The sequence below is a fragment of the Pantherophis guttatus genome, chromosome 6 (assembly GCF_059756535.1).
Source record: "Pantherophis guttatus breed Tessera chromosome 6, ASM5975653v1, whole genome shotgun sequence".
In the NCBI taxonomy this organism is placed as follows: Eukaryota; Metazoa; Chordata; class Lepidosauria; order Squamata; family Colubridae; genus Pantherophis; species Pantherophis guttatus.
The window spans coordinates 90,644,540-90,660,730 of NC_142068.1; the positions used below are offsets into that span (position 1 = coordinate 90,644,540).

Genomic DNA, 16,191 nt, shown 5'->3' on the forward strand with positions numbered 1-16,191 from the left:
TCATTTAGTGACCATTCAGAGTTACAAAGACACTGAAAAAAAAAAAGACCTCTGATCATTTTTCACACTTACGACCCTTGCATGCACACTTCCCCATGGTCCCGTGATTTATATTTGGATGCTTGACAATTGACTCACATTTATGACGGTTGCAGTGCCCCCGGGGTCACGTGATCCCTTTTTGAATCCTTCTGGCGGGCAAAGTCAATGGGGGGGGGAAACGTTTAGATTCACTAAATGACCGTGTTACTCATTTAACAACTGCGGCAATTCACTTAACAAACGTGGCCAGGAAAGTCGTAAAAGGGGGCAAAACTCGCGTAACAAATTTCTCACTGAGTAAACATAAATTTTGGGCTCAATTGTGGTCGTAAGTCAAGGCCTATCTGTATTTTTTTTTTTTTTTTAGTCCTTCCTTATTGGTCAGTCAGAAGGAGATCTCTGATTGACTCAACCTGTTTCCTGCCTGTGCTCCGGGAAAGTGCAGCTGATTGTACAATTGTACAATTAGCATTGAATGCTGGCTTGGAGGGCATCGAAATGATAGAAAAACTTGGCATAAAGCAACTGAATTTCTTGGAACAAGGGTTGACATGCCCACAGAGAGGGGGAAGGGTTATAGTAATAACAATAACAGAGTTGGAAGGGACCTTGGAGTTCATCTAGTCCAGACCCCTGCTCACACAGGAGACCTGTACTAGGGATTGGAACCGCCGAACTGCCAACCTTTCTGATTGACAAGCTCAGTGTCTTAGCCACTGAGCCACCTAGTCAGGTTAAGAGACAGGGAGAGTTTTTCTATGGCATGAACATAGATGGGAAAACCGTAAATTTTAGTGTCCAAGTCCATTCCTAGAGGTACCCTTAAACATTCCTTGCAGGATTGGCTCACAGGTTTCATTCATTTTTCCTAATTCTTGTGTGCTATATTTATCACGGTCCTTCGGTATCACTTCGGCTGTCACTTCAGCTTTCTGTCTCATGCAGCTATTAATGGCACACATTTATATAGTAGAACAGGGTTTCTGCCAACTTTCAGATGAATGGACTTCAACTCCCAGAATTCCCCTGGCTGGGGAATTCTGGGAGCTGAAGTCCATTCATCTGAAAGTTGCCAAAGTTAAAAAAAAAACATTGTACTAGCGGTTAAGGAAGTTCTACTTAATAGGGCTTCATAAAAATATTACAAAAGCCAACTTAACTGAGTAAGCTTTATTACAGTTGAATATTCTGTTTTTAACCAAGAGAGTGTTGGGTGCCAAAATGAGAGTTGAATCCTAAATTCACTCTTGCCAGCGTGCTTCAACCATTTGCATTGGACATTTGGAATGAAGTGGTTGATATTTGCAAAAGGGCTTATCTTCATAAACCTCTGAATCATTTCTTTGCTTCCTCACGGTAGTCTGTGTCAAGTTGGTGACACAGTTGTTAAGTGAATAAATATGAGTCAGTTTCCAAGTGTCTGAATTCTGATCACATAACAGTGGGGTTATGTCTCACATAAGTGTTTCACACTTATAACAATGGTCATAAGTGTGAAAAATGGGCGTAAGTCATTTTTTTCAATGCTGTTGTAACTTCGAATGGTCACTAAACAAACTGATGTAATTTGAGGACTACATTTAGTTTATCTGGTGATGCTTCTCTTGAAAGCCACTGAAATAATTATTTAGAAATATTCCACTGGCAGTGCTCTCAATGTTATCCTTTAGAACAGGGGTGTCAAATTCAAGGCCTGGGGGCCAGATCCAGCCCACGGGGTACTTAAATCTGGCCCATGGGGCTACCCTGGAAACAGCAAAGGATCCGGCTGCAGTGCCTCTGCCAGCAAAAACGGAGTACAGCCCTCCTGAGCTCCGTTTTCAGCCACAACTGCCTCCTGCAGCCCTCTGCCAATGAAAACGGTTACTCCATTTTCGCTGGCAGAGGGCTAGCAAAACAAACTAAAAACAAAACAAAAGATGAAATATTTTCCCTTTTGCATTTGAGTATCCAAGAAGGGACAGGAAAGGAGAAGGAAAAAAAGGAAAGACAAAGAAAAAGAAGGGAAGATGGGAAGGGAGCAGGGAAGGAAAAATAAAGAAAGAGGGGAAGGAAGAAGAAAGGAGAATGGAGAGGAAAAGGAAAAGAAGAAAAGGGAGGGAGGGAGGGAGGGAGGGAGGGAGGGAGGGAGGAAGGAAGGAAGGAAGGAAGGAAGGAAGGAGATTATACTGAGAAGAAGGAAGGGTCTGAGGGAAGTCCTGCCTTAGCACTTGGCCACCACAGGTGCCCCCAACACGAGTGATGTTGAGCTGGCCACGCCCACTCTGGCCACATCCACCCTGGCCCTCCCGAGGTCAAACACAACCCTGATATGGCCCTCAATGAAATTGAGCTTGACATCCCTGCTTTAGAACAAAAATCAGATGTACCTTAGTAGTAACACTTAACTCATCTTCTTCGCCAATAAGAGATTGCTCTGAAAATATAATAGCGTTTCAGTAGAAGGAAGTCTTAAAGAACAACAATTATACTACTCACATGTGAGGAAGAACGACAGCCAATTTTCTCTCCAGCTTTTGAAAGAGAAAAAGGTCAAAAATCACATTTCTAACTCTTAAGCAAAACGGTATTGAACATACATCGCGTATTTTCAACCATGTGGATTCATTTATACAAGATAAAATACAAATCAAGTGAATTGATAGGAAACTTTCTTCATTCTGAATACCTGCATATTTAGCATCTAGCTAAAATTAAGTAACTTTAATTTCAGTTAGTTTATTACGAGAATAAATATATCTAATTTTTCCTCGCTTAAATCAGTAACGCCAGTTACTAACTTTTGAATCTAGCCAGATGCATTTAATCTCGCTAGGTGCATCTACTTTCTTCTCGATCCTATATGTTTACATTGAAATCTTCTTTTCAACTTACTTCAATTGTCTAAAAGACTCTTAAGGAATTTACTTAAATTATTGTATACATGCTAAATTTGTGCAATGTGTTGTCTGCTTTGGTTTTAGTTAAAATTTTAGAAAAGTGAATTGCTGTAGCTGATCTACAGAAACACTGACATAATTTGCTTTTGCTGTAACTTAGGTTTGATTTAAGAGCAAAATTTGCTGGTATATATATTTCAAACAGATTTATGTAATTATATTTCCAGGAAAATGTTTTCTCTAAAAGTCTATATGTGTGACGATACTATTTATTATTATTACTCTGTGGTAATATAAATCTCAAACCAGAAATAATGGGACAAAATGAAATCTATAAAACAAAGCATTTTTAAACTTTAGGTTTGTAATAGGCAATTATGTACCTGTTCATTATCTTCCAGATGATTTTAAATCTTCAACATTATATTTATATTTGATCTGGCAGATCTTTCTACATCTGAATCACATTTTATAGGATACGACTAAATACGTCTTGAAGTTTCAGGCTTCTGTATGGCAAAAAATAAATTAAAAAAATGGATGATTAATTTTTAATCTTAATTATATTTCATATAATATATTGATGATATTATACAGATTTTATCAGTTTCTTTATGCTTTACTTTGACGGTTGATCTCTTTCATCTTCCGAGATCATTATAATGTTTTATTTAAGGAAGACACTGTCAAGTCAGCACATTTTCTAATAGTTAATTGAATAGTTAATTTACAGCTTCTTAAGAACTTCTCCAATTCATTGTTAATTACTTTCCAGAAAGCTTATAGCTGGGAAGGAAGAAATTATTGGCAACTAATTATGTACCTGCTGTCTGCAATTCGAATGAAACCAGTTGTAGGTAGTAAGGTGGTTCTCTTAATAGCCTGGCAGACTTGCAAAATAATTATTTGTTTTGAATTGGCTGTTATGTGCAAATCATGAGGGTGGAGGAAAAAAAGGAAGGGAGGGAGGGAGGAAGGAAGGGAAAATACCCTTCAAGTTCTCTTTTTCTTTCACCAAGAAGTTTAGCGTGGTATTGCTGATATCACTCTTCCCATTTTATTCTGAGTTTTGAGCTGGATTGCAGAGTATGATGGCTGTCTTAAAAACAGGTGCTCACCTTCATAACAGGAAAAGTTTCACCCTAATCTCCATGGCCTATTTTATGGTAACTTTTATGGTAACTACGGTGTTGGTGAATATTGTACAGAGGAATTCAGAGTTAGTGTTAAGGAAGAAAATTCCTGATTCCTATAAGCATAAACACATTTCCTTGAACTCAAAGCCTATGTTGGAAAATTTCCTGACAGTTCGAACAATTAACCAGTGGGTCAACTTGCCTCCAGAAGTTGTGAATTCCCCGACACTGGAAATTTTAAAGAAGAGATTGGACAACCATTTGTCTGAAATGGTATAGGATTTCCTGCCTGAGCAGGGGGTTGGACTAGAAGACCTTCAAGGTCCCTTCCACCTCTGCTATTCTATTCTATTCTATTCTATTCTATTCTATTCTATTCTATTCTATTCTATCCTATCCTATCCTATCCTATCCTATCCTATTCAAGTTGGCATTAAAAATACCTTCCTGAAATCCGTGTCCTTTTCTCTTCTTTGGTCTTGCCAGTTGCATGGGTTTTTACCACAAATATAATATCAGTTTGCTCACACTCTTCCACTCAAGTTCAGTGCACTGTAGAAGATTGGTGTATTGAATATGACGACAAATAAATAAATAAATAAATAAATAAATAAATAAATAAATAAATAGTTTGTTGGTTTTAATCACTTTGGATAGAGTTTCATACAATGGTGGACAAATCTTTGGTCCTTGTCCATCAGGGAAATGTTTGCTGCTGCTTATGAAATGCCTGACTTTAAGAAAAGGCATGCTACTGTTAGAACTGTTTGAGCCGTTTACAAGTAAACTGGAAATTGACTGCATGTGTAGCTAATCCACTCACTGCCTTTAATTAGACTACAAGTTGCTAGAATGCATAGAATTTTGCTTGTTGATGAATTTAACCACGGATTTGCAGAACTGCCATAATACTAACTGGAATGAGACTCTGTGATTTATTTGTTGCACTCAAGTCTTGCAGTTTGTTTGTTAGTGAGCTTCCTTCTATTGCATTGACTTCCCCTCCCAATATTAACTGATTTGTACACACAACAAAGCATAGTCACCGACCGCTTATATGTTTATGCCAACCGAGCAACAATTTGTTGCAAAATATTGGGATGTGCTGTTTTATCTCAAGTCTGAGGACTTCTCAAGCATTTCACAGGACTCTCACAAATAAATCACTTTTTAAAAATCGATGCAAGCTGGTATATTGAAATAGAGCATGGTACCATTTGGTATATAGGATGCTAAACCGAATACAGTATGCCTTGATTCTTCAAGGAAAAAAATATATACATTTGCATTGACTGCTTGAGAAAAGGAGGGGGGGGAAATAATTTAATCTGCATGTGAAAATTAACCCTTAGAGTCCTGCTTCTAATTCTGGGACTTTTGTTCTGTGTTATTTTCTTCGCAATGAGATTCTCTTTTATTTCTTTGAAACTTGATATTCATATCCAGTCTCCTGTAGAATTTTTCCCAGTTTTCTAAACTGGGAGAACATCCTTCTGTGATACCTTCCTTTTCCTGGTCAAAGGAAGAATCAAATGCACTAAACTTACATGGACATTATTTTTTTTTTTTAAAAAAAGGCAAGATTCAATCATTCATGGCGGGCTGAAAAGTAGAGAAAAACCTTATATAAATTCCCTAAAATGGCCAAATGTTCAGGGAAAAAAAAAAAGATCTGTCTGGCTTACTTTTGTACCATTCAATAGCAGACATTGTTCTTTGGCAACTAGCTGAAAAAAGTTTGATCTCTTCCTGGAAGATTAAAGCTGTTGCACAAACTTTTGGCTAACCGAGTTGTAACCTTGATGCGTGTCTTTTAAATCCTTTGTAGAAAGAAGCCAGTTCTTTAAGGGTTAATGGGGGGGCTGTGGTCTCTCTTGCTTGTCCTTCCTTTAAAACGCCTGCATGTTTTTCTCTGTTTCTGCTGTTGACTGAAGACGTGAATAATTAGAGTATCCAATTTAGTCTACTAAGAGGTACTCAAAGGACAATATTGAGGACCCGTTCTTCTGGACCTTTGAGAAACTGGGTAGCTGGAACCAAAATAGCAATGACTGAATTATCTAGATAATGTCAGTGGTCAACTTTTATTTATGAGATTGATATAGTTGCCTACAGTAGTGGCCAAAATTGTGGAAACCTTATAGGAAAAGTGTATTTTCTAAAAGTAGCTAATAACACCCCCCCCCTTTTTTTTTTTTGGAGTAACACCATATAATTATATATATCAATGGAAAGATAATTGAATCAAGAATGTAATGCAATAACTTTTATGAAGGATTTGCTACTAGAATAGCAGTTACGGTATAAAGAAGAAAAGTGAAATACGTAGAAAAAATGAGATATACAAAAATTATCCCCATAGAAAAAACGAGATATATAGAAATGATCACCACATCAGTTAATCCTTAGCTGGGTAACCTTTAGCATGAATGACGGCCTTACAACGTCTTCCCATGGAGTGAACCAAGTCTTTTAGTTCTGTAGCTGTTATGTGAAACCAAGATTGAATGATGGCTTCTATTAACTGGGTTTTATTGATGGGTTGCTTCTGACTAACAAGTTTCTTTAGTCGGCTCCATAGATTTTTCCATTGGGTTAAGGTCTGGGCTGTTCCCAGGCCATTCCAGCAGTGGAATAGGATTATCTTGAAACTTCCCCCCAAAAGTGGTGTCAAACCTCAAAAATACACTTTTCCCAAAAGGTTTCCACAATTCTGACCACTACTGTAAATTGTCTAATAATGGCTCCAGGCAGCATATGCAGATAGCCCTCAATTTACAACAGTTCATTTGCTAACCGTTCAAAGTTACGGCGTCCCTGAAAAAAAGTGACTTACGACCATTGTTCCCACTTACGACCATTGCAGCATCCCCGTGGTCACGTGATCAAAATTCTGAACGCTTGGCAACTGATTCATATTTATGACGGTCCCAGGGTCCCTTCTACGGCCTTCTGACGAGCAAAATCGATGGGGAAGCCAGATTCACTTAACAAACTGTGTTACTAACTTCACCACCGGAGTGGTTCACTTGGCAACGGTGGAAAGAAAGGTCGTAAAATGGAGCACAGCTCACTTAACGAAGGTCTCGCTTAGCGACATAAATTTTGGGCTCAGTTGTGGTCGTAAATTGAGGATTACCCGCGTCACATGCAAACCCAGGAAAAATAATATTGCAAGAGAGCATAATATTCACAAAAGGAATCCATAAACAAACATAACCGACAATATACCTCCGGAGCTCATATGTTGCACCAACTATTCCTAACAGATGCTCAATATTTTTTTAATATATATTTTCCTGAAGACTGACAGGGTTGGATCTGTCTAAATCTTAATTTTTAACCTTTTTTTTTCTTTTCTTTTCCTATGCTGGTTTTCTTCCTCCAAATAATTCTGATCTTTTCTTTTCTTTTTTTTTAAATAGTCCAATAGAATCTTGCCAGAATTTCTACAAAGATTTCACATTACAAATAGACATGGCTTTCAATGTGTTCTTCCTGCTCTACTTTGGCTTGCGGGTAAGTATATCCGCGTTCCATACCTGGGGGTTTTGTGTGTGTCTGTGTCTGTGTGTGTTGCAAAATCTAACAAATTGCAGCATTGTCTTCCCCAGATGTTTTCATCAGGGAACCTGCAAATTTGATGGAAGCCCTTTAACCCGATTGCTTATTTAGTATCCACGACGATCACTAAGTGTTGTATCTAATGTTTTATGATGAATGTATTTTTACAATGACAATGATAATGATTTGTCACTATTGTTGTATGTACACTGAGAGCTTATGCACCGGAGACAAATTCCTTGTGTGTCTAATCACACTTGGCCAATCAAGAATTCTAATTCTAATTCTAAAACTTGGCTATCTCTTCTGAACAAACTACTTGAAGGATTTGCTCAAACCCGCATTGGGAGGAGGAATACCATGCACCACACACACACAGAGACACACACACAAACACACACACACACACTTGTGACACCACACTTGGAGTATTGAATCCAGTTTTGGTTACTACAATACAAAAAAGATGTTGAGATCCTAGAAAGAATGCAGAGAAGTGCAACAAAGATGACTAGGGATAGGTAGGCTGAACCAGATGATGAACAATTACGGGAACTGGGTATGTCTAGTCTAAGGAAGAGAAGGGCTAAGGGTGACATGATAACTGTCGTCTTGTACTTGAGGGCCAGTCACTTCTCATCCAAGAAGCTTCTTCAGTTCTTGGATCTCATCTCATTCTTGGATGAACTGAAGAAACTTCTTGGATAAGAAGTGAAACATTTTCAGGGAAAAACCCAGAAAGTCTAATGATCTTTCGAGAAACATCTTTGGGATAACCATGACCTGGATGATTGAGAAACTCCATAGACATAACAGATGGAAGATTATCAAGGAGAGGTCCAACCTAGAATGAAGAAGAAATCTCCTGACAATGAGAACAATTATCATTGGAATGGCTTACTCTGGAACTGGAGGCTTTCAAGAAGTCACTGGAGGCTTTCAAGAAGAGACTGGACAGCCACTTGTCTGGAACGACATAGGGCAGTGACAGCCAATCTTTTTGGCACTGAGTGCCAAAACTGGAGCATGCGAGCGTGGGCGTGCCAGAGCACCGGAACCCGGAAGGGAGCAGCTGGCTGGTGTGCATGCGCACCAGACCAGCTGTCCGACACACATGCACATGATGGAAACTGGAAGAGCAGCTGGCGACGATGCGCATGCCCACAGAGAGGGCTCTATGTGCCACCTCTGGCACGCGTGCCACAGGTTCGCCATCTCAGGCATAAGGTCTCCTGCTTGAGAAGGGGGATGGATGAGAAGACCTCCAAGGTATCTTCCAACCCAATTATTCTGTGAACTTTGAGGAGTGGGAAGGGAAGGGAAGGGAAGGGAAGGGAAGGGAAGGGAAAGGAAAGGAAAGGAAAGGAAAGGAAAGGAGGAAAGGGTTAGGGTTAAGGCGGAGGGGAAGGAAGGAAGGAAGGAAGGAAGGAAGGAAGGAAGGAAGGAAAGGAAAGGGAGAGAACAGGAGAGGAAGGGGAAGGGGAAGGGAAGGAAAGGAAAGGAAAGGAAAGGAAAGGAAAGGAAAGGAAAGGAAAGGAGGAGAAAAATGCTAGGAGAATGACACATTTCTCTTCTGCTAGTTTTCCCAATAGGCTAATTATTATTATTATTTTGTAAAGAGATAGGGAAGGAATAAGGCAAACTGACTTTGGGGAAAGTTTAAAATTTATTGTACGCCATAAGCATTTTATGAATATAATAACAGCAGAACTCATATTACTGTTCTTTCTGAAGGAAATACTGCATAATTACTTCCCTACCAATATTATTCCTATAATAAAGCTTATACAGTAGTTATGTATTACCTATCCATTATCCATACATAAAATAATGATTTCTTCCGAAAGGAGAATGCATTATAAATGTCCTCTTGTTCAACGGTGCAATAACTTCCTGTGAATTGTAATAACTTTACAGAATATTAATGGATTGTCAATGCCTGTAGAGATAGGAGATGGAATAATTCAGCTCCATCTCTGCCACGAAAACTTCTTTCTTTGTTCATGCGACAAAAGAGATTTCCCGAAAGAAAATAGTGACCAATTCCAGGTTTTTAATGTACCTCGAAAGCAAATAAAAACAGAGAAGAGGGATGAAGTGTAAACTTTGTTTTCTGGGGTTTATCTCATTTGGAAACACGACTTGTATTTTCCATTTGTGGAATTTTAAACATTGAAAAGCAATACAACTTCCAGGAAGGCCACACTTAGTATACTGCATCCAGTTTTGGTCACCATAATTTTAAAAAGATTTAGAAAGCATGCAGAGAAGAGCAACAAAGATGATTAGGGGACTGGAGGCTAAAACATATAAAGAAGAAAGGTTTAAGTTGATCTGTCCCCGTCCACACATACACAAACACAGCCAGCCGAGGGTTAAGGAAGCACTTGGCACACACCCAGGTCTTTATCTCCAACTTGGCAGCGATATACACACCGTCTGCCAAGTGCTTTTATTTCCACAGAAACAGAAAGATAATATACTCAGCATACAAGAGTCCAACAGAAATAATATTCCTCTCAGCAGTTTCGGACAATGCTTTAGTGACTATCCAAGGTTTATTTTTGTTCGTCACAGGGATCACTGACCACCACTCTCTATTATATAGTCTCTGGGGTGTGGTCCAGTGACTCAGTTCTAATCCCTAGCACGCCTCCTGAGCTGCTGCAATCGTTTATCACGCCTTCGGAGGCGTGCATCCAGGAATGACGTCTCTCCCTCACTCTCATCCGAGCCACCTGTCTCCCGGCTAATCTCCTCTCCCTCAGCCGGCACCTGAGACAGTGCCAGAGGGGAGGGGCCTGGAGAGGGAGGCCTGGCTGACTCCTCTTCCTCATGCTCGAAGCTTTCTTCCTCCGATGGGATAGGCTCAGAGGGCGGGGCCACGACATTAGTGTATTGTGGCATCTTATGACAGACAATATTGCCTCTCAGCCCTGATAAAGCCTTAATCCTAGTTTGATTGAGGATTTTGATCCAGGACCAAAATCAGCCACTTCTATTGCGGTACCACTGCTGGTTCTAAAATGATTCTAGATGTCAGATGTGGAACCCAGCCTGCTCTACGGGGCTCAAAGCTTGTGAAACCATTTCTTAGAAAGCAGCGGTGGGTTTCACATTATGTTACTAACGGTTCGCCGTGCGCATATCCTTGCTTCGTGTGCGCATACGCTCACTTTGTGCATGCACGTATGCTCGCTTCATGCGCATGTGTGCCTGGTTCGCGCATGCACATGCACCTGCACTTTGCTTCTACGTGCGTTCCGTGCATGCGCCCAGTCTCAAAAATGTGTCTAAATAGGATGGCATAGAGCCGGGGCGGGTGGGTGGCCCCACTCATGATTTCCGCTACTGGATCGGGCGAACCGGTCCGAACCAGTTGAATACCACCTCTGCTTAGAAACAGCAAAAGGGAACGTATTATCACATGTGGTGGTCCTGCCACAAAGCGAAACAATGTTGGAGTAGAATCAGATCACAGAAGAAATAACCAAACAAAAGATAGAGATGAGGCCAGAAACATTTTAATTAGGAATATTCCCAGGGTCATAGGAAAAAGAAATACAATATCTAATTATCCATATTATCACAGCAGCAAGAATAATCTACGCTCAGAATTGGAAAAATGATAATATACCATCCGAAGATAATCCGATCAGAAAAGTTTTGGAATGTGCGGAGTTGGACAAATTAACAAAGGAGATACAAGAAAAAGAGGAAACAGAATATTACTTAGTGTGGGAGAAATAGTATGAACGGTTGGAGGAGAGAGACAAAAGGAAAGGAAGAATTAAATAATGGTCGAAAAAAGAGTTGAAGTATAATTGCTAATATGAGGAAACGAAAATTGTAGAAATGAAAGTGTATACACGGGTATTGTTATGTATATATGCAAATAAATAAATAAATATTAGAAGGATATGTATAAAAGATATAGTAGAAATAAGGGAGGAAAAAATGTATAAATAATGAAATTTTTGACTGATGCGAAACTGTTGAAACAGAAAAAGTGTTAAAGCTTTCTTTTTGTTTTTTAAAAAATGTTTAATATATATATATATATATTTTAAAAAGTCTCTTTCATAAAGCAAGAATGGTCCGTGGTCCATTTATCCTAAATGTTATCCTTGCCTTTTTTAAAATTTCACTTCCTTAATTCTTGTCTGTCTTCCTTTCTTTTTTTACAGTTCATAGCAGCCAACGACAAGCTTTGGTTTTGGCTGGAAGTAAACTCTGTAGTTGATTTTTTCACCGTTCCTCCCGTGTTTGTTTCTGTGTATTTAAATAGAAGTTGGCTAGGTAAGTATACAAAATTGCTGCTTCTCATTGTGTATGTGAGAAAGAAAATGCAGGCACTCCTTGACTTACAACCTCTATTGGGAGCAGAATTTCTGTTGCTAAAGAAGACAGAAGAGCCACGCCTGATTTTACAAGCCTGTTGGCTATGGTCCTTAAGTGAATCGTATGCTGATTAAGCAAATCTGGCATTCCCCATTGACTTTGATTGTCGGAATCTATCTAGGAATGTCAAAATAGTGATCACGTGACCCCAGGAACACTGCAACTGTTGTAAGTACATGCCAGTTGCCAAGCACCCAAATTTTGATCACATGACCTTAGGGATTGCCGCAACGGTCGTACGACTGAGGACTGGTTGCAAGTTACTTTTTTTTTTTTTTGTTAGTGCCGTTGTAATTTCAAACGGTCGCTAAACAGAGGCTTGTAAAGTCAAGGACTACCTGTAAAAGAGAAAATGGCCACTTGTAAGGTTGTGAAGAGGCGTTTCGTGGGAAACGACCAGCCTGTCTTCTGAAATGATCCCGGGTGATTTTCAAGAAAAAAAAAAAATTGCAGTAGTTTTTCTAGGATGGTATGAGGATTCCTGCTTGGGCTAGATAACTTCTAAGATCCCTTCTTCTAACTGTAGGATTCTATTACTTTGAGCATACTTTTCACTAATAAACGTGCTTTGCCATATTCTGAACAATGCGAGCTCGTTCGGATAAAAATTCAAAGTGAACCCCAAAGATGCTTTTTCTTGTTTTTTCTTTAAAGACGTTTCGCTTCTCATCCAAGAAGCTTCTTCAGCTCTGACAGGATAGTGGGGAATGGGAGGATTTACACCAGTGGTGAAATCTAAAATTTGTTACCACCGGTTCTGTGGGCGTGGCGTGGTGGTGGTGGGGTAATGTGACTGGGTGGGCGTGGCCAATTTTTTTTTTTTACCTTTAAAACCATTTTTTCTACAATCTCAAGAGGTTGTAAAAAAATGCTTTCAAAAGGCTCTAATGATCCCAGCTGAGTTGCCTGATCGGCAGAAACTTTTTTTCTTTTAAATGCCTCTGACGATCAGGCAACTCAGCTTGGATCGTCAGAGGCATTTAAAATAAAAAAAAGGGTTTTTTTCTTTTAAAAGCCTTTGATGATCCCAGTTGAGCCGTGCGATCATCAGAGGCTTTTTTTTTTCTTTTTACTTTTAAAAGCATTTTTTTCGGCCAAAGAGGTTGTAGAAAAAATGCTTTTAAAAGTTTTTAGAAAAAGCCTCTGATGATTTTGTGGCTCAGCTGGGCATGTGTACTGGATCGGGTGATCCGGTCCGAACCGGGAGCATTTCACCCCTGATTTACACTCCTTGGAGACAGAGCTGGTCCTTTGCATCCTCTTAGAGGGTCTTGAAGCACTTGGAGGTTTATCTGTGTCCTCAGGGTCACCTGAGTGGTGCTGAGTGGTTCCTGTAGTCTGCCATTTTGTCCTCTGGAAACCCATTCCTACTCCCACCCCATTCAAAGGGTGTTCATCCCAAATTGTATAGCTAAAGGTCTGTAGAGATTCTCAGTCATCCAGGTCATGGTTGTCCCAAAGGTGCTTTTTCAGGAGGCAACTGGACTTTCTTATTTTTTTTCCTTTTGAAGACATTTTGCTTCTCATCCAAGAAGCTTCTTCAGCTCTGACAGGATTTCCAGAGGACAAAATGGCAGACTCCAGGAACCAGGAGCACCACTCAGGTGACCCTGAGGACACAGATAAACCTCCAAGTGCTTCAATGACCCTCAAAAAGGATGTAAATGACCAGCTCTGTCTGCAAGGAATATAAATCCTTCCATTCCCCCACTATCCTGTCAGAGCTGAAGAAGCTTCTTGAATGAGAAGCGAAACGTCTTCAAAGAAAAAACAAGAAAGTCCAGTTGCCTCCTGAAAAAGCACCTTTGGGACAACCATGACCTGGATGACGGAGAATCTCTACAGACATTCAAAGTGAATGAATCTGCCTGTGGCAAGCTGCAGCTACTTGCAACAATGAGATAGATGATTGTGTTCATTATATGATCTCTCTTCCTGACACATTTGCATAATAGATATGGCTGGCAGGAAGATTTTAATATTTATATGGGAGAGAATTCCTATGCTGGTGGAAGGAGACCTTCGGTACCACTCAAATCTGTCTTTGTTAAGCTCATTTTAAGCAGCTCTTACCATATTAAGTTACTATGATGTGAGTTTCTCCTGATGGCGACCATTTGTTCATTTTCTTAGTGCCAGTAACTAAGAGCTGGATTAAGTTCTATTCGCTACCATGCTGAGCCGAGCATTTTCAAATTAATCATTTTGTTAGGATTGGGCAAAGAAGAATTCAAAGTTTGTTTTAATTATATTTAAGTATTATTTAACATTGCGTTACAGGAATTCTCAAACTTTGGGATACAATAACTTTTGCAGACTGAATAAGGAAGTTAAGCTTGGAGCAAATTTTGACAATGTTCTCGTTCTATGTGTGGGTGTGAGAAAGGGGGGGACAGAAAGAGGGAGAGTGGAAGGAGAGAATGAGAGGGAGGGAGGAGAGAAGAAGGAGAGAAAGAGAGGGAGAAGGAGAAAGAGAATGAGAGAGAGGGGGTAGAGGAAGGAGAGAATGAGAGAGGAAGAGAAAGGGAGAGAGAGAGGAAGGAGAGAATGAGAGCGAGGAAGGAGAGAATGAGAGAGAAGGTGAGGGAGGAGAGAACGAGAGAGAGGATGAGAGGAAGAGAATGAGAGAGAGAGAAGAAGGAGAGAATGAGAGGGAAAGAGAGGAAGGAGAGAATGGGAGAGGAAGGAGAGAGAGGAAGGAGAATGAGAGAGGGAGAGAGAGGAAGGAGAATGAGAGAGGGAGAGAGGAAGGAGAGAGAGAGAAGAAGGAGAGAATGAGAGAGAGGGTAAGGGAGGAGAGAATGAGAGAGAGGGTGAGAGGAAGAGAGGAAGGAGAGAATAAGAGAGGAAGAGAGAAAGAGAGGGAGAATGGGAGGGAGAGTCAGAGAGAGAGAGGGAGAGGGAGAGAGAGAGATCCCTATATGGATCTCTTTGACCCTCCAGGGATTCAGGGATTCCCAAACCAGCTTGAGTTGTCTTAGCATGGTGTATGAGCCCATTCAGGAGTAGACACAGGTTGTTTTTTTAATGAATTGTTTTGTTCTTTCACAGCTATTTCATGGGTAAACCAGAATAACATAATCCTGGTGCTTCCACTGAATTGTGGATAGTGCTGTCTTTCTAAAACCAGGTGGTTGTGGGGCTTTTTTGGTCTGAAATTTGGCATGCATTCTTCCCAGATGAAGCTGTATCCCCCATGCTTCGCCTGCCTCTCCGTTTTAGTATTTCACATGGCGTTTAAAGAAGACAAAAGCAGGGTCAATCTTTCATCAGTTGAAATAAAGTTGTGATTATTATTTAAGATCACGAAGAGGGACAGTGACATATGGCGATGATGATAAGCTTCATAACTTTAATTTGGCATTCGGTAACTTGCGGCTTCGTCTGGTTCTGTCCTGTTGATTTCATAGATCTCAAATGATAGAAGTTGTCATGGATTTTTTTTTTTAAGTCTTGTTTTTAGAGCTGTGTGCTTCTGCCCTCTTGTGGTCATCTTGAAGCATGAACCGCATCCTTACTCAAATGAGCTAGGTTGGGAAATTCACGAGGTGAATAATAATAATAATAATAATCTTGTTAAACTTTCTAAGTCCAACAGGGATTTTTGCTAGGCCATAAACACTGAATTCTACTGGCAATATTACAAGCCAATTTTATGTCGGATGTGTGGTACCCTCAGAGAATTGGGTAGCTACAGATAGTCTTCATCTTACAATTAAGCTTACCAAGAGCCTTGGTAGTACAGTGGTCTAAGGCACCCTGTTATTAAGCTGGTTATTAAGACCAGCTGCCTGCAATTACTGCAGGTTCGAATCTCGCCAAGGCTCAAGGTTGACTCAGCCTTCCATCCTTTCTAAGGTAGGTAAATTGAGGAACCAGTTGTGGGGGCAATAAGCTGACTTTGTATAAATATACAAAAGGATGAAGGCTATTGCTGAGCACATTGTAAGCCGCCCTGAGTCTCCGGAGAAGGGCGGCATATAAATCAAATAAAAAAAAAAAATTAAAATGAAGACCAAAAGTTCTGTTGTTAAGTCAGAGATTGGTTAAGTGAGTTTTGCCCCATTTTACAACCTTTATTGCCACCGTTGTTAAGTGAATCACTGCGGTTGTTAAGTTAGTAACACGGTGGTTAAGTGAATCTGGCTTCCCCGTTGACTTCGCATGTC

The 16,191-nt window shown here is 40.1% G+C and overlaps 1 protein-coding gene across 24 annotated transcripts in view; it reads left to right on the plus strand.

The window, feature by feature from the left end:
- The window catches only part of KCNMA1 (potassium calcium-activated channel subfamily M alpha 1), a 640,154-nt gene that overhangs the window by 345,908 nt on the left and 278,055 nt on the right, over positions 1 to 16,191 (plus strand). For all 24 annotated transcript variants that reach the window (XM_087871898.1, XM_087871899.1, XM_087871900.1 and 21 more), the window contains exons 4-5: positions 7,483 to 7,576; positions 11,809 to 11,920. In XM_087871898.1, coding sequence (XP_087728024.1) covers positions 7,483 to 7,576; positions 11,809 to 11,920 — 206 coding nt within the window. The remainder of the gene's footprint in view (positions 1 to 7,482; positions 7,577 to 11,808; positions 11,921 to 16,191) is intronic.